Genomic DNA, 20270 nt, shown 5'->3' on the forward strand with positions numbered 1-20270 from the left:
TGTGTCTCCCTCCCCTGCTCCATCCCAGCTGCCTCCTTGGATCACCTCCCAGATAGATTTTGCACCCCCAAATCCTTGTCTCAGGCTCTGCTTCTGGAGCAGCTCAACCTAAGACAGTGACTGTATAATTTATCATCCAAACCAGGACACTTTGGAGAATAAAAAGGATCGTGGTTAACAACTACACTAGGGCAATAGCCAGGACTGTCCCGGGGAAACCAGGATGTAGAGTCATTCCACTCAGCATTTAAGGGGAAACAGCCAGATGCGCTGCATGAGCCAGGAGGGATGTGGAAAATGCAGAGGCACCAAAGATGAAACAGAAGGAATTACGTCTCAGCAGGAGGCAGTGATGGAAGATAACCACCAAGAACCAGCAGTCTTTCCAACACTCCAGTGCCAAAGCCCCTGGAATTGAAACATGACCTTGGAGAGAATTGACTCAGGAGACCCAGATTCAACTGAGATGAAGTTTTTACCACTTAGCAGAACTGGAGAGGCTCCAAATAGTAATTATGTCCTATTACAGAAAAAAATGAGAGTTACATTTTTGTGCTCTGGAATCTGTGAGTGTAAAATGCTTTCCTGCCACGTGGGGGTCCCATTTCATATTTCAGGTTTTCTTTTAAATGGCAGAGAAAGGTGAGAGAGCTGGAAAGCAGGAATTAGTGAGGGGGCTTTTGTCTGTGTCCTAATGCCCTTTCCCATCTTTCCCTTCCCAGGTCTGACACAAGTCCATCCATTCATCATTTTATTAAAAGCGGTTGACTTGAGCCCTGCCTTCTCAAGGGGACCCAAGAGGAAATCAGTGTATTATAAATTAACCATGGCAGGGCATCATCCCAGGAGCCCTGCCAGCTGGACGCTAGCCCTCCACAGTCCATCCCGGACTCTCAGCCCTCCAGGACCTATCACAGCCCCGAGGCCCACCGCCTGCTCATCCCAGGCTCAGAACCTAGAGTTTCTCAACTCTCTGCCAATGTGCCAAAGCTCAGCAGTACTCAGAATAATCCTCTTCCACATAGTTGGAGGGGAACCAGCCAACCTGGAAAGAGACAGGGAAGTGGTCAGGGCAGCCTCTGCACGTTCTCCCACTGTTCCTCGACACACCAGGAAGGTTCCCTCCTACCTCAGGGCCTTTGCACCTGCCATACCTTCTACCCCAGAAAGTACCTCCCCTAGATACACCCTTGGCTGACCACTCCCACCTCCTACAGTCCTTTACTTACATGTCACCTTATCAGTAAGGGCTTCCTAACCATCCTATTTAAAATTGCAAACCCCATCCACCCCAACAGTCTTTATCCCCACTTCCTGCTTTTCCATAACACTTTTCACCATCTAATTGATTATATATGTTACTTATTTATGAGCTTCTTGTCTGTTTCCCCTCCCTTTACTACAACAGGCCAGGGATTTTTTTCTGTCTTATTCATCACTGAGTTCCAAAAGCCTAGAATAGTTCCTGGCACACAGTAGATACTTAACAAATGTTTGTTGAAAATATGGATGGATGACGCAAGAGGGAGGAGATGTAGGGATATATGTATATGTATAGCTGATTCACTTTGTTATAAAGCAGAAACTAACACACCAATGTAAAGCAATTATACTCCAATAAAGATGTTAAAAAAAAGATGAATGGAATGATGGATGGATGGGTGGGTGGATGGAATGATGGATGGATGGATGGATAGATGGATGGATGAAATGGTGGATGGATGGATGGATGGATGGATGAATTCTTTACAGCCCAAACCTTCCTAAACATCCCAAAATCCCCCCTCAAGCCCTAACTGTTCTCTACCACACACTAAATTTACCCTCCAAGGTTCCTAAAACTGTTCACCTAAGCAATTATCTAGGTCACTTTTCACATGTTTCCCTCTGGTAGAATTGGAGCTTCTCACCAGTGTCTGTATTTCATTCAACAAATATTTTTTGAGAAACCAATACAAGCAAGGCAGTATTCTAGAGGCTAGGAATTCACACCAGCAGATGAAATAAAGAATACTCTCTGCCTTGTGAGACAAAAACAAGAACCAGACAGAAACTTTTTTGAGAAAATTTGAGTTCCCTCCTGAAAGTCCAAATTCAGGCAGAAAAAAGACCACAAAAGGCAAAAGCGGTTGGTCTCAGTTCTGCCTTTTCATGCATTCAATAAATATTGATTGACATACTATGTGACAATCACTGTTCCAGGCACTGGTGATACTGCAGTGAACAAGATAGAAAAATCCCTCCCTTCGTGTTCCCCAAACATGCCAATCACTCTCTCACCCCAGGGCCTTTGCACGTGCTGGTTCCTCTGGAATACTTTCCCACACCTCCCACCACCCATGACCTGGCTGACTTAACTCATCCCTCAGTGATCAGCTTGGTCTCTCAGAAGGTGTCCTGACCTGCTCCCAGGCTGAGCTGGGGTTCCTTGGGGGCTCCCAAGGTGCCTTATGATTCCCCATCTCAATCTCAACCACTCACTGTTGTAACTGCATGGTTACAGGTCTGTGCTTCTCACCAAACTATGAGTTTCAGGAGGGCAGTGATTGTACTGTGCTCATTTTTGTCTCCTTGGCACCCAGCTAAATGCCTGACACATAGGAGGTGCTCAATAAATAAATGCAAGGTGCATAAATAAAACCTCTGTCCCTTCATCCCTTCCTACCAGGGAAGCCCTTCACATGAGCCCCTGCCCACTCACTCCACTCCATCATCCCATAGAGCTTCACTAGAGCCAGCTCACCCCACACTTTTTCCCTGGGGCTGCCAAACTTCGCTCCAACTCACCCGGCCATAGATCTCCCCTCGCCACCAGCCCTGCTGCCCCTTCTTGTTAAGGATCTTGATGATGTCACCCTCTTTGAGGGACAGCTCCGATCGGTCCCGGGCGCAGAAGTCATAGCGGGCTTTGGCTGTGCCAAAATACTTGGTGCTCCCTGCTGTGTGGGAGAGAGCAGAAGTGGGAAAGGGCCCTGGAGCAGCTTCTTTCCGCTGAGTGTTGGGTGCCCTGTGTCCTGAGAGTACACAGTTGTCTTCCCAGAATCATCCTTCTAGCCCAACCAGCATCCAAATTTAGAAAATAATACCAGTTATGATCTTTTAGATGTTCCGTATATATTCATAGTGAAAGAAACAGAAGAAAGATGTGGAAGTTCTCATTCTAGATAATATTAATTATACTAAAGAAGTCCAAGGGATGAAAAAGAGAGGGAGAAAGATAAGAAAGGGAAAAAACTTTCCAAAGTACAATATTAAGTGATGTTGTAGACTATAAAATTAATTTGTAGTATTTCTGCAAATATGCTAAGATTGAACATCCAAATATTCACCAGGATGAATAAGTAACTTGCAGACAGATAGAAACATTTACTTGATTGGGTGATGAGAATAGGGATAATTTTGGTCTCAGTGTCCTAATGTTATGCCGGTGTTGCTTTTTCAAAAATATAACTTTTTAAGTGCTGAATTGTTATTTTAGTGGTAAACATTTTAACAATAATTAATTTAAAAATCCCTCTTTAAAAATTTTTTGGACATGTAAGAATTCAGAAACTCCACCACGCAGGCGACTTTTCTGAAAAACGTACTCCAAAATGCACTCCAGAAAAATAAAATTTGAATCAGAATAAGAAAATTTAAAAATAAAGAAAAACACAGAAAACAAGAAATATAGACAGTCTAAATAATTCTTTATATTCAATTTGCAAAGTGAAATGCAATGGTGAAGAAAAAATGCCTAAAATATAAGGCATGATTGTTTTCATTCACAGCAAACCGTAGCCTACATTCCAAATAACTTCAACAAACCAGGTGAGTAAGAGATACAAAGGAAAAGGAAAGAAAGAGTGTACTGAAGGTCTTGCCTTTCTGTAGGAGAAGGTTATTGATACTAATTAATGCCTGATATTGATACAAAAATAAAGGCTTAAAATGTGTAGGTGAGGACCTTTCTGGTTCCTAGTGTCCTCATCTTCCCAAATATGAAAGTAAACCCTTTCATCCAAGTAAATGGATATGCAAATCTCTCAAGAGCAAAGGGACAAACTGGAAGTGGGAATTAGTTCAAGCTGTTTCACAGATAGGACTTTTCCATGCCCACAGGAAGGACTGTCCACGGCATCCCCAAACTTTCCCTCCACAATGGGAAGGAGCTGGCACAGCAGGCCCCCAGCTGGAGACAGCTACCTGGTGGTTTGCTGATGGCTCTCCTCTCAGGTTCCTTGAATGGGAACTGCAGGGTGGTGTCCAGTGACTTGAAGCAATCCTTCAGAGAATTCTGTTGGTAGAATTCTACCAGCTCCTGCAAAGAAAACAGCAGGACAGATGCTCTCCCAGAGGGCCAGCCCACGATGGGGACACAGCTGGAAGGAGCCACATCCAACTCCTCATGTGAAACAGGTCCTCCTTCTGGTCTCCCTGGCAAAAGACGCCTTGAATGCTCCCCATGATGGGGAGCTCACTCTTTTCCTGGTCAGCCAGGACCATTTTATGGTGAAGAAATCACATTGTCTCAAGACAGTTCTCCTAACAGCCAGTTCGTTTCATGATAAATTTACCAAATAATCAACTTGCCTGATGACCAGCTCATCAAAACCAACCCTCCATGGGTGTCAAGAGCACTATTTTTACAAATAATTGTAATAATAATAAATGCTGTTTACTAAGTACCTACTGTGTGCTGGTCAGTGTGCAACCACACATCATCAAAATCTCCTAATAATCATGGGAGATGAAAACATTGATGAGTCCCCTATTTTATAAATGGAGAAACTGAGTCACAGAGAAGGCTCGCGCAGGGTCCCACAGCTGGAAAAGGGCAGATCCAGATTTCAGCCCCAGGACAGGCAATAGTGTCTAGCAGCTAAGAGGTGGCCTCTATAAGAAACTGATCTGAATTCAAGTCCCAGATGTGTTGCGTTTATGAATATTTCTTCCACAAACGCTCAACCTGATTCTAATAGTGGAGAAACAGTCAAGTGAACATTAACATTCTGCAAAACAAAATGTCTTATGTTTTGGAGTTCTAGACTTCAAAAGTTCCAAAGTCATGAAAGACCAAAGAAATAAATAAAAGACTGGCGAACTATGGCAAATTAAAAGAGACACTAAGGAGATGAAAGGAATGTGTGATTCCCCTGATTATACCCTAGGGGGGAAAAGGTTATAAAAGACATAATTTGGGCAATCAGGGAGCTTGGAAAAGGGGCTGTGTATTATAATAATAATTTTGTATCAATGTTCAACTTCCTGACTGTGATAATGATACAGTAGTGAGGCAAGAGAATGTCTTGGCTCTTTGATAGTCATGCTAAAGTACTTAAAGGAAGGATCATTATGCCTGCAAATTACTGCTAAATAGTGCAGAATAAATGTGTGAGTGTGTGTGCAGAGAGACAGAGAGGGAGGGAGAGAAAGCAAAAGAGGAAGAATATTAACAATCAGTAAATCCAGGTGAAAGGTCCACAAATATTCACGACACTATTCCAGCAATATTTCAGTAATTTTTCAGAAATAAAAAATGGGGGGAGGCAAAATTTTCAGAGTAAAAAGTTTGGGGGCAAAATAGATTTGTGGCATGAGTGAACTGTCCCTAACCTTTTGGGCAGTGAAAGCTCCATCTGAGGCTCAAGTGAAATTTGAGATACCTTCCTCCAAAAACAATGCAGGTATATGCAAATTTCTGGATTTTCTTTCAGACGATTCAAAGGATCCTCAAGCATCCACAGACCATGGGTAGGACCCATGTGCCTTAAACCAATGGGCGTAAGATGTCTGAAAGACAGCCCAAAATTATAGGGCACCAAATAGAAGCAAAAACACTTGAAAGGCATTTGGATTCTCTGTGAAATGGTCATTAAGCAGATTAGGCAGAGCTAAATCTTGACATCTGACAAAAAGAGGGGCTCTGACATTCTGTGATACCAGAGGAGGACTAAATCTCAGTTTCCCCCATGTGTGAAATGGGAACTCAGAGAGTGAGTTGAGGGGATGAAGTCCAGTCCTATCTATAATATGTTGGGCACTCAGTAAGTGCTTTGTAAATGTTCACTGCTGCTACTGTTGTTGTTGTTATTATTATTCTCAGTGTTGGTGATTAGGAAAATGGGTTTAAAGCCAGTTGCTCCATTGTGTCTCTTGGAGGGGCTGTTCTGAATGCAGGAAAGGGGGTCCCAAGGTGGAGCTCCAGAGAGGGTCCTACCTAAATTCTGGAAGGCTGGGTTTAGGGATACATTGGCCCTTACCATAAGCCCCCGGAAGGCCTTCTTCTCTGTAATCCGGTACAGTCCTTCTGCTGTCATGATTTTAATATGCTTGACCTCAACATTATACCTGGAAGCAGGGAAAGAGAGAAAGACGGTCACCGGGTCCTGAGTCTGGGAATTCAGGCCCATCTCCTGTCGAGTCTCAGCCCCATGCCACACACCCCCCAACCATGGAAGAAGCGTTCTTGGCTACTTCAGGGAGGGGGTGACCACTGGAGCCCAACAGGATCCCTTCCCTGGAGCCTTTGCTGCTCTAAACCTTAATTTCTTCCTCCATATAACAGGAATCATCTTCCTTGACCCACGGGGTTGCTGAGAAGTCAAAAATACATCATAAAGAAAGCACTGTTGTAGAGTAGATAGGATGAAATCTCCACTTCCACTAATATGAATGACCACAGAATCTAAAGGATGTGCGAGAAGGGATCCACTTCCACCAATATGGAGGACCGCAGACTAGTAAGGACCAGGAAGAGGCGTGAATTGGCAGAAGTGGTCTGCCAATATGAAGAACTAGATAACCAAAAAAAATCTCCTACTCAAAAAACCCCTAGAAATGCCGTGAAAAAAATGCTGAGCTCTCAAAAAAGTAAGGGAAATCCCCAGAGGCCAAAAATGAGGATGAAACTTAAAAGTATGTGTCTTTTTACTCTTTTTTTTTTTTTTTTTTTTTTGGCCACGCAGCTTGGGGAATCTTAGTTCCCCGACCAGGGATCGAACCCGGGCCCCCAGCAGGAGAAGCACAGAGTCCTAACCACTGGACGGCCAGGAAATTCCCAAGGAGCATATGCCTTAATCACATAGAAACATGAGATGAGTTACTGGGTCCCTGCTGGGTAGAGAGTTGGCACTGAGACCCACCCACACCCCATAAGGGTGGACCGTCAAAAAGCTACATCCTCAGGAAAAGAGATGGTCTAGAAAAACCCACCCATGAACACAGCCGGGACCATGTGAAAGCTTGTTTGTCTCAGACCCAAAACAGAAAAGTCACCCTTGAGAATTCATAACCTCAGGCCTACCCTCTTATGGGTTTAGCATTTATACTTAAACCACCTGTGTAGTCTGGGAAACTAAGGAATTAACCAAAAATATTTTAACCTGAAAAAGAAATTAACTTGTTGGTGACTCCCAACAGAAGCAAATGCAAAATCTCTGGGGACCCAGGCAGCAAAGATACCCACAGGGAAAGCCCCACTTAAAATCACAAGACCCAGTGACAAAACCGACAAGGAAACAAGTCACCACAAGCAAGAAGCTGCACCCAACAAACAGTAAGGCAGGAAAGCCAGGGTCTGCAAGACTTGGGTCCAGATTGCATTTCTGCCTCTTCCTAGAGTATACTAAATGCCTCCTGGAGCCTCGCTTAAGAAGCGTATCTCTTTCCTGTGGGTTGCCAGTCAAGTAAAAGAAATAAGAAAGATTAAAAACACCTAGGACCCTGCAGGAGCTCAATAAAAGATAACTATCGTGACTGTACATTTCCTTCTTCCTAAGCACCTGCAGTGCCCAGGTCACAAGGCGAGATAGGTCAGGAAAGGAGGAATTACTTAATGCTGATGGCAAATTCTGCAGCATCTTTCACCCTCTGTCGCACCAAAAACGTCCCGTCTGAGCGGTTGGTGAGGATGCTTTCTGCTGCAGCGCGCTCCATGGGGCCCGCGTACCTGTCAAGATATACCAAGGAGAAAGGTCCACACAGCCCCTATGTTGCCCTGTTGACGGTGCTTTTCCCCCCAACCCCTGTGATTTCTTTTTAAGTTAATGACAGCCTGGGTCTAGCAGCGCCCTTAGACACCAAGGTAAACCTTGGGGGAGGCAGTGGCCAGAGTCCCGAAGTGGGCAGTGGCCATTAGGTATCTGTAAGTCACACCCAAGGTTTCACCCCTGGATTGCAGGAGACAACTCAGTCGTTTGGGTGTGACTGTGTCTCAGTGTGACACAATAAGAAATATATATTTGGTTTGTGTGCCCCCCACCCTTTCCTGGCAAGTAACTTCTAAAACCTTCGGAATCTCCTAAGTGATAAGTGTCTTTTTGTATGCTAATGAGATGACTGGGGGCTCTTTGATAGCCTCAGGATGGGGGCTGGTGGCCAGAAGAAACAACCACGTGGTTAGAGGGTTGGAACTTTCAGCCTCACCCCACCCTTACATATGGGGAGAGAAGAGGGGCTGGAAGTTGATTTCATCACTAATGGCCAATGATTTAACCAATCTTGCCTACGTAATGATGCCTCAACCAAACCCCAACCAAATGGTTTTGGAGAGACTCCAGGTCGGTGAACACAGGGAGGTACGGGGAGGGTGCAAGCCCAGAGAGGGCGTGGAAGCTCCGCCCCCTTTCCCCATACCTTCCCCTGTGCATCTCTTCCATCTGACTGTTCCTGAGTTGAATCCTTTCATAATAAACTGGTAATCTAGTATGGAAACTGTTTCTCCAAGTTCTGTGAGTTTGTGTTAGCAAATTACCAAACCCAAGGAGGGGGTTGTGGGAAACCCCCCCCCATTTATAGCCGATGGGTCAGAAGTAGGGGTGGCCTGAGCTTGTGATTGGCATCTGAAGTGGGTGATTGTCTCGTGGGACTGAGCCCTTAATCTGTGGGATCTGATGCTAACTCCAGACAAACAGTGTCAAAATTGAATTGAATTGTAGCACACCCAAGCTGGTGTCCGGAGAATTGGAGAATCGTTTGATGTAGGAAGAAAATCCCACACATTTGGTTTTAGAACTGTTGAGAGTGTGAGTATAGAAAAACAGTTGTTGGGTTTTCTTTCTTGTACTGGGAATTTGGCATGCCTGGACAGGTATTTACTGAGTGTCCACTGTCTGTCCATCTCTGTGGTCACCAGGACGGAAATAGGGTGAGGAGAGTGAGACATAGCCTCAGGTACAAAATTTAAAGGGCAAGCCAGAAAACTCAGGCATCAAGATAAATGATAACAAGTAAAATAAGTAGTATTTTAATGCAGTATTTTTAAAGTGCAGAAACATCCGTAAAAGGAATGAAGTACTGATATATTCTACAATGTGGATGAACCTTGGAAACATGATGCTGAGAGAAGCCAGTCACATAAGGGCATGTACTGTATGATTCCCTGTGTATGAAACGTCAAAAGAACAGGCAAATCCATAGAGACAGAAAGTACATTAGTGATTGTCAAGGGCTGGGGGATAGGGGATGGGGGTGATTGTTAAGGTGATGGGGTTTCTTTTGGGGGTGTGATGAAAATGTTTTGGAGCTAGATAGAGGTGCTGCTTGCACACCATTGTGAACGTACTAAATGCCATTAAATATATTGGGCTGGCCAAAAAGTTCGTTCGGGCCTTTCCGTACGGAAAAACCTGAAAGAATTTTTTTGGCCAGCCCAATAGATGTGAAAAATAAATGAAGATGTGACTATGAATATTTTATGCTGTAAATGTAAATATATAACATAAATAACATATATTAATTATAGATAATATATAATTATATATGATATATCAATGTGGACATGAATATATTTATGGCATAAACATAAACATAAAAAATATAGCTAGAGATAACACAATTATAAATAATATATAAATATGAATATGAATGTGTTTATGCTATAAATGTAAATACATAACATATATATTAATCATATACTATATAATTCTAGATAATATATGTGGGAATATGAATACATTTGTGCCATAAATTTAAATATATAACATAAATAACATATATTAATTATAGATAATATATAATTATATATTATATATCAATGTGGACATGAATATATTTATGGCATAAACATAAACATAAAAAATATAACTAGAGATAACACAATTATAAATAATATATAAATATGAATATGAATGTGTTTATGCTACAAACGTAAATACATAACATATATATTAATCATATACTATATAATTATAGATAATATATGTGGGAATATGAATACATTTGTGCCATAAATTTAAATATATAACATAAATAATATATACGAACTATAGACAATACCTTTATGATATAAAATATGAATTATTTATTGTATATAAATACAAATATGTTTATGCTATAAATGTAAATATGTAACAATATATATTAATTCTATACTATATAATTACAGATAACACGTAAATGTGAGTAGGACTATATTTATAAGTGTGAATATAACATAAATAATGTATGTTAATTATACATAATATATAATATAGATAATATATAAATATGAATACAAATATGTGCTATAAATATATAACATAATATGTATTAATTTTATATAATACATAATTATATGATCTATAAGTGTGAATATGTAATATAAATGTAAATATTAACATAAATGTCACTTTGGTTAATTTTATGAAATTTAATTAACTTCATAAAATTAATTTCAAATTAATTTTATGAAATTAATTAAAATTAATTTTATGAAATTTACATTTCATGTAAATTTCACCTCAATTTTAAAAATAAATTCAAAAAAAATCTGTGATGAGCAAAATGTCAAAATTTTTTTTTTTTTTTTTTTTTTTACGAACCCGTGTCCCCTGCATCGGCAGGCAGGCTCTCAACCACTGCGCCACCAGGGAAGCCCCAAAATTTTAAATAAGGACAAGATCTGACTCTGCAGTTGCCTGATTCACCACAATTCACCTTTCCCTACTCCCAGCCCTGTCATATCCTGTGTCTTTATTTACAGTTTTGGTATTTTGCTCATCACAGATTTTTTTGCCTTGCTTTCGATTTTTTTTAAACCTTGCATTGAAATAGTATGGATCTCGATGCCTGAGTTGTTTGGCACCCCCTTAAATGTTGCGCCCAAAGTCAGGGTCTCACTCTCCTCAATCCAGTTCCGGCCCTGATGACCTGGTGACAACCTGTGGCAGGGCCGAGGCGGAGTGAGCACAGCCTCAGGTGACCACGGTTTAAATCCTGGTTCTGCCACCTAGCTGCCCTGTGACCTCGGCAACTGAGTTTGCTACTTTGAGCCCCAATTTCCTTTTCTGAAAAGAGGAGATAAAACTGCCCATCACAGAGGGACATTTCTGACGCACGGCAATAATGCAGTTGGTGCACCTCATACATGGTAGGCATTCACGACACGGGTGTGTTATGATGCCCTTTGTGTAATAAGGTCAGGCTCTGGAGTCAGGCAAGCTTGGGTTCGAACCCGACCTCCTTCACTTCCTCACTTTGTCATACTGAACAAATCACGTGTCCTCTCTGAGCCTCGGTTTCCTCCTTTGCAGAAAGAGAGTAAGAGTAACACGTACTTCAAAGTGTTACTGCCAGAATGGAATGTGTCCTTGAAGTGCTGACACGCGGTCATAAAAACAATACCATAGCGTGTCCAAATCTAAGATGCCAGTGATGGTAAAATTCACTGTGCTTTCGTGGGCAATTACGAAATAAAAATGACTACTCATAAAATTAGGCAGGAGACTCAGACACCACTAATTGTAAGAGCCATTCCAATGCCAGAGATGTTAAAACGTGGGGGAGAAAAATGTGTATTTTAGAATGCATGAAATGCAGTCATAACAACAAGTGCTAATAATAACAGATAATAAAGCGCTTTTTGTGTGCCAGGAACAGAGCTAAGCACTTTATAGGCTCATGGAAACCACCTAACAGCCTTATGAAGCACATATTATTAATCCGTTTTCCAGAGAGGAAAGCTGAAGCATAGAGAAGTTGAGTTACTGGCCAAAGGTCACAGAACTGGATAATACTGGAGTCAGGATTTGAACCCAGGTCAGTGGGCTCCAAAGCAACACTGAAAACCTCCATCCCTCACTGCTCTATCAGTAGTAGGTGCTCAAAAAAACAGGGGGGATGGGGGTAGGGAGAGGGAACTGCCATTATATCATCACCATCATTTTCCTTCCAGTGAGAACATACTGTCCCAAAGTCAGGGACCTTCTTTTGTCTGTTGTCTCCTCAGCAGCCCCCAGCATAGGGCTGGAGCCAGCAGTTAATGCCCAAGGTTTGAAGAATGAATAACTGATTGGTTGGTAGCCCCCATCCCCACCCCAATGCCCAGCCCAGGTATCCACCCCAAAGCACTCCAAGTTGAAAATTAAAAAGGTGGTTCTACTTACCAGAGATGAACAGACAGGTCCTGAGGGGGACCCTGGGGACACAAAGACCAAGACTCAGGGCAAAGGGTCCAGCACGCAACAGGCTTCAGGGCACTACATTCATTCATTCATTCATTCATTCATTCATTCATTTTTTCCACTATCATTTATTGGGGGCCTATTATGTGCCAGGCACTGTGCGCTTCACTGGAAATACAGTCCCGGAATCCAGGGGGAGAAATCGGTCCCCCCTCAAATGAATCAGCTTTAAAGAGGCAGCTACGTTTGTAGGCAGAAATTGGAGAGATGTTCAGATCTTGGCTTCTGAATGCCATGTTCCAATGAAAGGACCCAGGCTCCTTGGGAAAAGGGTTGATTCCAAGATTGGGGCAGAAAAAGTACAAGAGAAGTCTGCTATTGTGCTAGAAAGTAAGGAAGCGCTCAAAGAATGATGGGGACATGTCAAAAGGACAGAAGAGCCAGCCTGAAGGGGCTCCCATTGGTCAAGGGTGGGACAATTTTAAAATAAAAATCCAGGAACATTTCCTGAGATAGATAACACACAGATACATAGATAGACACATAGAAGATGGGTTGATAGATACATAGATACACAGATACACAGATAAATACAAAGATGCTTATTAGATAGATACAGAGATGATTGATAGATACACAGATACATAGATACACAGATGATTGATAGATACATAGATACAAAGATGATTGACTGATACACAGATACACAGATAAATACATAGATGATTATTAGATAGATATATAGATGATTGATAGGTAGACAGATACATAGATGATTGATAGATACACAGATACAGATGGATACACAGATAGATACATAGATAGATGATTGGTAGATACACAGATACATAGGTACACAGATGATTGACAGATACATAGATACAAAGATGATTGATAGATACATAGATGCATACATATATAATATCTCGATATATAGATTAGAAGAGACAGTTCTTCTTTACAATAGAATATCTGCTAATAACTTCACAGGAAATGATGGAGTTGGAAATTCATAATGTAACTCCACAGTGGAGAAATGACCCCAAGCCAAATAAAAAAAATTCAAAGATATTTTTGGGAAAAGTATAAACATGTACTCTGGATTACATAATGTATAACGGTTTATATTATATATAATAATTTATATAATAGTATAATGTCCTTGTTGAATTTCATGTTTTTAAAAATCATGCTATGATTATACAAGAGAAGGTTCCTGTTCTTGGGAGATATTCAGAGATGAAGGAGAAATACGTCTGTAAACTTACTTTGAAGTATCTCAGGAAAAATAAATAATAGACATTTTTTAAATAAATAAATTGTGCAGAGAAAGAAGATAGAGCAAATGGGACAAAATGTTAACAGGTAGTGAATCTGAGTAAAGGATGTATGGAAGTTCTTTGCATTATTCTCAGGACTTTTCTGGAAGTCTGAAATTACATAAAATGAAAACGACAAAAACGAGACTTTCCCTCTGCAGGCTCCTATGAGGGCTGTGAAGCAGGCAGCAGGGTCATGAGGGAGGATAAGGTTTGGGAAGAGTGGGGAAGATCTGAAGTCATCATCAGGAAGAGGGAATCAGGGGCTTCCCTGGTGGCGCAGTGGTTAAGAATCCATCTGCCAATGCAGGGACACGGGTTCGAGCCCCGGTCCGGGAAGATCCCACCTGCAGTGGAGCAACTAAGCCCGTGCGCCACAACTACTGAGCCTGCGCTCTAGAGCCCATGAGCCGCAGCTACTGAGCCCATGAGCCACAGCTACTGAGCCCGCGCACCTACAGTCTGTGCTCCACTACAAGAGAAGCCACCACAATGAGAAGCCCGCGCACCACAACAAAGAGTAGCTCCCGCTCGCTGCAACTAGAGAAAGCCTGTGGGCAGCAATGAAGACCCAACGCAGCCAAAAAGAAATAATAAATAAATTAATTAATTTTTTAAAAAAGATGAGGGAATCAGGGGAGCGGGGAACAGGTGAAGAAGGACAGGGGCCGGGCAGAGTGGTGGCAGGTCTGTTCCCAAAAGCTGAGCAAGGAGGCACAGGGAGGGGGGAGTGACCCTGTAGAGGACTCCATTCGGTGCCCCAGAAGGAAGGCAGGGGTTGGCCAACCTTCTGGACACCTGCTCCTTCTCCTGATGATGGAGAGGATCTTCATACAAGAAAAAACAAAGAGAAAAGGACTGGTCATCCTTCCCAGGGTGACCCCCTCTCTGGGCTCAGTCATTGAGGTAGGGAGTGACCTGCCATGATGGGCGGCCCCCTCCTGATCTCAGGAGTGTCTCCCCAACGCTGCAGAGGGTCACAGGACCCTCTCTGAACTCCCCTGCCCTCTCTCCAACCAGACTTGAGACACTCACATGCACGTAGGGCTTGACCCTGTTACAGGGAAACCAGCCAACTTCATTGGTAGACGTATTCCTGCCCTAAGAAGATGGGAGGGAAAGATGGACAGAGAAGTTACAGGCATCCAACATGTGTGTGTGTGTGTCCATCTTTCACCCAACGGCCCCTCGGCTTGGCCATCTATCTCTCCATGGCCTGGATGCCCAGAGAGGTGTCAATCAGTATCAACTTCCTGGGAAGACCCCCAGCTCAGAAGGGCCAGGCCAGCCCCAGAAACCCCCATAGACGTCACTCTCCCCAGAGCAGCCACGTCCAGTTGTGCCATGAGGCCATTCCCAAGGTCACCTACACCCTGACCCCAAGCTCAGGTCCTTCTCCATCACTCCCACGGCCCCAGCCTGTACCTCCCACCAGTTTTGTTCGGCTTCGGCCTTGGTGAGCTCCACAATGTCTCCAGGGCTGAGGCGTAGAAAAGGTCCAATGGCTCCAGGGGGTGGAGGCAGCCCATAGTACTCCTGGCACACCTCCATCTTGGGCAGGCCTGGAGGGGAGGGGAGGTGGTGATACAGCACGGCTGGTAGTCCGGGACTTTCAAACCTGAGTCTCCCCAGTCACCAAGATGGCGAAAATTAAAAAGACAGACAATACAGCAATACCAAGTGATGGCGAGGACGTGGAGCAACTGGAAGTCACCTGGATTTCTGGATTCTATTTTTTTTTTTTTTTACTCGAAGAAGTTTTTTTGTTTTTTTGGTTTTTTTAAATTTATTTTATTTTTTTTTTGTGGTACGTGGGCCTCTCACTGTTGTGGCCTCTCCCATTGCGGAGCACAGGCTCCGGACGCGCAGGCCCAGCGGCCATGGATCACGGGCCCAGCCGCTCTGCGGCACGCGGGATCTTCCCGGATCGGGGCACGAACCCGTGTCCCCTGCATCGGCAGGCGGACTCTCAACCACTGCACCACCAGGGAAGCCCTCGAAGAAGTTTTTAATATGAAAATATTTTAAATAATTTTTTTGGCAAAAACAGGGAGGGTGGCCACCACCCCATAGCCCATTCCTACATGGCTGTGGGAATCCACTTTGGAAAACTCTTTGGCTGTATCCACTAAAGCTAATGCCACTCCTGATATATCACCAAGAGAAATGAAAACATAGGTCTCAGAGAGTCATAGACAAGAATGTTTACAGCAGCTCTCTTCACAAGAGCCAAAACAATTGGCAACAAACCCAATGTCCTCAAGAAGATGGATAAACACAGCACAAAATACAATAAGCAACGAAAAAGAACAAATGACTGCTTCAAGCAACCACACTAATATGCAGTAACTGAGTCCATGCTGTACAATTTCATATGTATCAAGTTCAAGGGCAGAGGCAGAACTAATCTATGATGATAGAGGTCAGACAGTGGTTCCTCTGGGAGGCAGGATGGACCAGCAGCGAGTATGACCAACTCCATCCAAGAAAACTTTCTGCGATGATGGAAATGTTCTCTACATTAATCTGAATGGTGGTTACATGGTGGTAGAAATTCAGTGAGCCATACATTTGAGATTTATTCATTTTATACACCTTATGGCATGTATTTTCTATCTCAATAGAAATATTTCAAGAAAAACAAAAAAAGAAATATTTCTATCTCAATAGAAAATTATATATATATATTTTTATATATAAAATGGATATGAGCAAGTGTATATATGTGTACATATATATGAACATATATGTATTGGCTATGTTTAAATATATATATATATATATATATATATATACACTCACATACACTCATATATATTTCCTCCTATTGCGGACATTTGGGTTGTCTGGTTTTTGACCAATAAAGCTGATACATACATTTTTGTATAAAGCTGATTTTATACATATGTATTATTATATTATATATATATAGTGTGTGTGTATATATATATATATATTCCTGCTATTGAGGACATTTGAGTTGTTTCTAATTTTTGACTATTACAACTAAGACTGATGTATCTATATCTAGCTGTAGATATAGAACTACAGCTAGATATCTATCTATGTATCAGGATAGATAGATAGATAGATAGGTAGATAGATGATAGATCGATCTGAAACTGAATCTTTACACTGATTCTGTATGACTATGAGCAAAGAGTTTATTTTTCTTGGCCACACCAAGTTCTTTAATAATGCCTTGCCGTCCTGCTTCCTAGCCTTCGTACATGCTGTTCCCTCTTCCTGGAACACTCCTGCCATCCTCATCTGTCTGACTCCTCCTTATCCCTCAAGTGTCCACTTTAATGCCACCTCCTTTGAGAAGCCTTCCCTGAAGGCTCAGATTCATCAGGTCCCGTGGTTGAATGCTCTGGAAAACCCTCTACTTCGCCCACCTCAACTGGAATGACTTAGCCAATGTCTGTCTCCTGCTACCAGCCTGGGAGCTTTGGAAGGACAGGAAGCACACTGTTTTTAGTCACCATTTGCCCCAGACAATATATACAGTAGATGCTGAATAAAAATCACCCATCACGACTGTGATCCCACAAACACCATTAATATATACCAAAATCCAGCCTTTCCCCACTGCCATTGGGCTAAAAGGAATTCTGGCTTGGCCAAACTCTGCATCTCCTGCAACCACCCAGTTGGACTACACTTTGCTGAAACTACTCCATTATGATAAGATTTCGTGATACAGAATCAGTAGGAGAAGGGATGAGGTATGCCCAGCCAGCTAAGACTACAGATGGAGTTTGTCAGCGAGAAGGGATAAATTGGGAATTTGGGGTTAATGGATACACACTACTATATACAAAATAAACAACAAGAACCTACTGTATGGCACAGGGACGTATATTCAATATGTTATATTACTGGATCCATATAGTAATAAACTATAATGGAAAAGAATCTGAAAAAAATATATACATATATATAACTGAATCACTTTGCTGTACACCTGAATCATTGTAAATCAACTACACTTCAGTTTAAAAAATACGTATATACATAAAAATGTGAATGGGAGAGAAAGAGCATCTAAACAAGGATGTCTATGTTCCGTGCACCCCCTTCACAGTGTTTGAGCAAAGCTAGTAAAGAATTTGAGTTCGTTACTTATAAATTCCTTTGGGGTTTCTAGGACTGGAACAAACGCTTTATAAGCAGGGCATTATGTGGTCATTAATATAATTGTTGAGATCTGCCCCTGGGCCAGCATCACTGAGGCAGACTAGATTTATTTCTGCCCCACACAGCGCCCCCTTCTGACTCACCCAGCTCATTCCTCTTTTTGTCTTGAGCCCGCCGATGTGGCTTATCCTGGAGGAAGAGACCAAGACAGCAAGTATCGCTACCTGTGCCCAGCCTGAGGGCTCCTCAGCCCTTATCTGAGCACCCAGCAAAGAGCCATGTCCACTGCCAAGGGCTCCCGGGTCCTGCCTTCCCTACCCACCCCCCTGATTTTCCACGCAGAGCAAGGAGCATGGGGGTCTTACCTTCTTCATAGTTCCTGCAAAATCTATAAGAGGGTAAAGGCAATACCAGTTAGAATGGGAACCCCGCACCCTCCATACAGGAGCAAGCCCACCTCCCAACTTCAGTCTCCTGGTACCTTGCCCGTGTCGACCGCATGGAGGGACCCTCCCCAGACACTCCTTGTGTGCAGGTGCACGACACCGCTGGCAACGGTAGCCCTGATAGAAAGTGCCTCTGGGATGCAGGGAGAAGAGAAAGAAGAGAGTCAGTGATGCTGAATGAACACAGCCAATCGTTTTACCAGCAACATAAAGGGCCCCTTTGTGTTCTCTTTAGAGCAGGACAGAGATGAGAAGCTAAAGGTCAAAGGAGGGCCTCCCCCCTCCCAACTCAGGGCCATGACAGCCAGGGGAGCCTCCCCCGCCACAAAGAGGAAGAGCCAGCCCAGCCCAGGACCCAGGTCCCTCCTCCCAGACTCCCACCTCAGCAGCATCTGGCAAGCCTTGCAGGACGTGGTCTCCTCAAAGGAAAACATATGGAAGTCATGCCCGTTGGCAGTGGCGTTCTCGGGGTAGATGTTGGAGCTGGTGAGGGAAGATAATTCCATGCAACGGAACAGGATTCAGCCATAAAAGGGAACGAAGTACCAACACACGCTGCAATGTGGATGGATCAAGACTTCATTCTTTTTTATGGCTGAATACTATTCCATTGCATGGATATGCCCTGCTGCGCTTGTCCACCCATCCATCGATGGACATTTGCATTGTTGCCACCTTTCGGCTGTTGTGAATAGCGCTGCAATGAACATGGGTGAAGACAGAACGCGGACTAGTGGTTGCCAGGGGCTGGGGGCAAGGGAAATGGGGAGTGATCACTTAATGGTTGCAGGGTCTCCTTTGGGGTGGATGAAAATGTTCTGGAACTGGATAAAGGTGATGGTCGCACATTGTGAATGTACTAAATGCCATTGAAATGTACACTTTAAAATGGCTATGTTTGGGGAACTCTCTGCTGGTCCAGTGGTTAGGAGTCTGTGCTTTCACTGCCAAGGGCCTGGGTTCGATCCCTGTGGGGGAACTAAGATCCCACAAGCCGCGCAGCACAGCCAAAAAAAAAAAAAAAAAAAAAAAAAGTCTAAGTTTTTGTTTTGTGAATTTCACCTCAAGAAAAAGAAGGAGGAGGAAGACAAGGAGGAAGGATTTTCAGGCTGGCGACTGAAGCTTACGAAGACTTGGCATTCTGGCGATGCAGACAGCCTTAAAAGACGGTCCCTCTCATTTGCCAGATGAGGAAACTGAGATACAGAGTGGTCCCATGGCAGAGATGAGATGACAGCACAGAACTGCCTCCCAGATCCTGCACCTGAATGATACAGTCCTCTGAGGATAGAAAGATGGAGGAGGAGGGCGTCTTACATGGCCATCTCGAACTGCTCCATCCACTTCTTCTTCAGTTCTCGTGTCTTGAAGAACAGCTCATAGCCCTGGGCACCTTGGTCCTCAATCAGGAGGAACATGTGAGTCCACTGCAGGGAAGCAGGGTTGAAAATGAAGGCACCTGCTCTGAAGAGGGTGGGACCACACGCCCATTGACCCTACCACTGTGGGGAGAAAAGGGTCAAGCCAACAACAGCCTATCTGCTCCCGGGAGAGCCACGCGTGGGTTACCGTGCAAAGGGCTGCCCAGGAGAAGCAAATACACATTCACAAATCTAAAATCACACAACACACGCACTGGCATTCCAAAGGCCAAGTGGAGAGCTCCAGCTGCACTGAGGCTCCCCGGCACTGAGGTTCCCCACTTACAGCCTCCAAGCCTCACCTTCTTGTTGTCCCGCTCTCCGGAGGAGTCATCTCTAACCTGGAAGCTGTGCAGGTTCACAAAGTCCTTGAGGTCGTAGGTGTCCCCTCGGCGCTTACAGATGAGCAGAGCTTTGTCGAGCAGGAAGGCGTACCTGGAAGCAGCTGGGTCAGGTGCCCCTGTCGGGCTCCTCCTTAAGTCCCCACCAGCTCTCTGCCTGATCCCCTCCCACCTTCCGGGCCCCTGCCCTGCTGTCCATCTAGGATTCCTGCCCTTTTCCTCCTCTGTGTCCAACTTGGCC

The 20270-nt window shown here is 43.5% G+C and overlaps 1 protein-coding gene across 1 annotated transcript in view; it reads right to left on the bottom strand.

Moving 5' to 3' along the window:
• Nucleotides 1-646: 646 nt before the first annotated feature.
• The window catches only part of VAV1 (vav guanine nucleotide exchange factor 1), a 54503-nt gene continuing 34879 nt past the window's right edge, over nucleotides 647-20270 (bottom strand). The window contains exons 14-27 of the mRNA XM_007115753.3: nucleotides 19991-20123; nucleotides 19585-19694; nucleotides 18649-18750; nucleotides 18303-18400; nucleotides 18187-18209; nucleotides 17965-18010; nucleotides 15107-15243; nucleotides 14717-14782; nucleotides 12345-12376; nucleotides 7814-7930; nucleotides 6243-6330; nucleotides 4186-4300; nucleotides 2788-2939; nucleotides 647-1045 (exon numbers count right to left, since the gene is read on the bottom strand). Of these exons, the coding sequence (XP_007115815.1) occupies nucleotides 992-1045; nucleotides 2788-2939; nucleotides 4186-4300; nucleotides 6243-6330; nucleotides 7814-7930; nucleotides 12345-12376; nucleotides 14717-14782; nucleotides 15107-15243; nucleotides 17965-18010; nucleotides 18187-18209; nucleotides 18303-18400; nucleotides 18649-18750; nucleotides 19585-19694; nucleotides 19991-20123 (1273 nt within the window). The 3' untranslated portion in view covers nucleotides 647-991. The remainder of the gene's footprint in view (nucleotides 1046-2787; nucleotides 2940-4185; nucleotides 4301-6242; nucleotides 6331-7813; nucleotides 7931-12344; nucleotides 12377-14716; nucleotides 14783-15106; nucleotides 15244-17964; nucleotides 18011-18186; nucleotides 18210-18302; nucleotides 18401-18648; nucleotides 18751-19584; nucleotides 19695-19990; nucleotides 20124-20270) is intronic.

This window comes from Physeter macrocephalus, chromosome 2, assembly GCF_002837175.3.
Source record: "Physeter macrocephalus isolate SW-GA chromosome 2, ASM283717v5, whole genome shotgun sequence".
In the NCBI taxonomy this organism is placed as follows: domain Eukaryota; kingdom Metazoa; phylum Chordata; class Mammalia; order Artiodactyla; family Physeteridae; genus Physeter; species Physeter macrocephalus.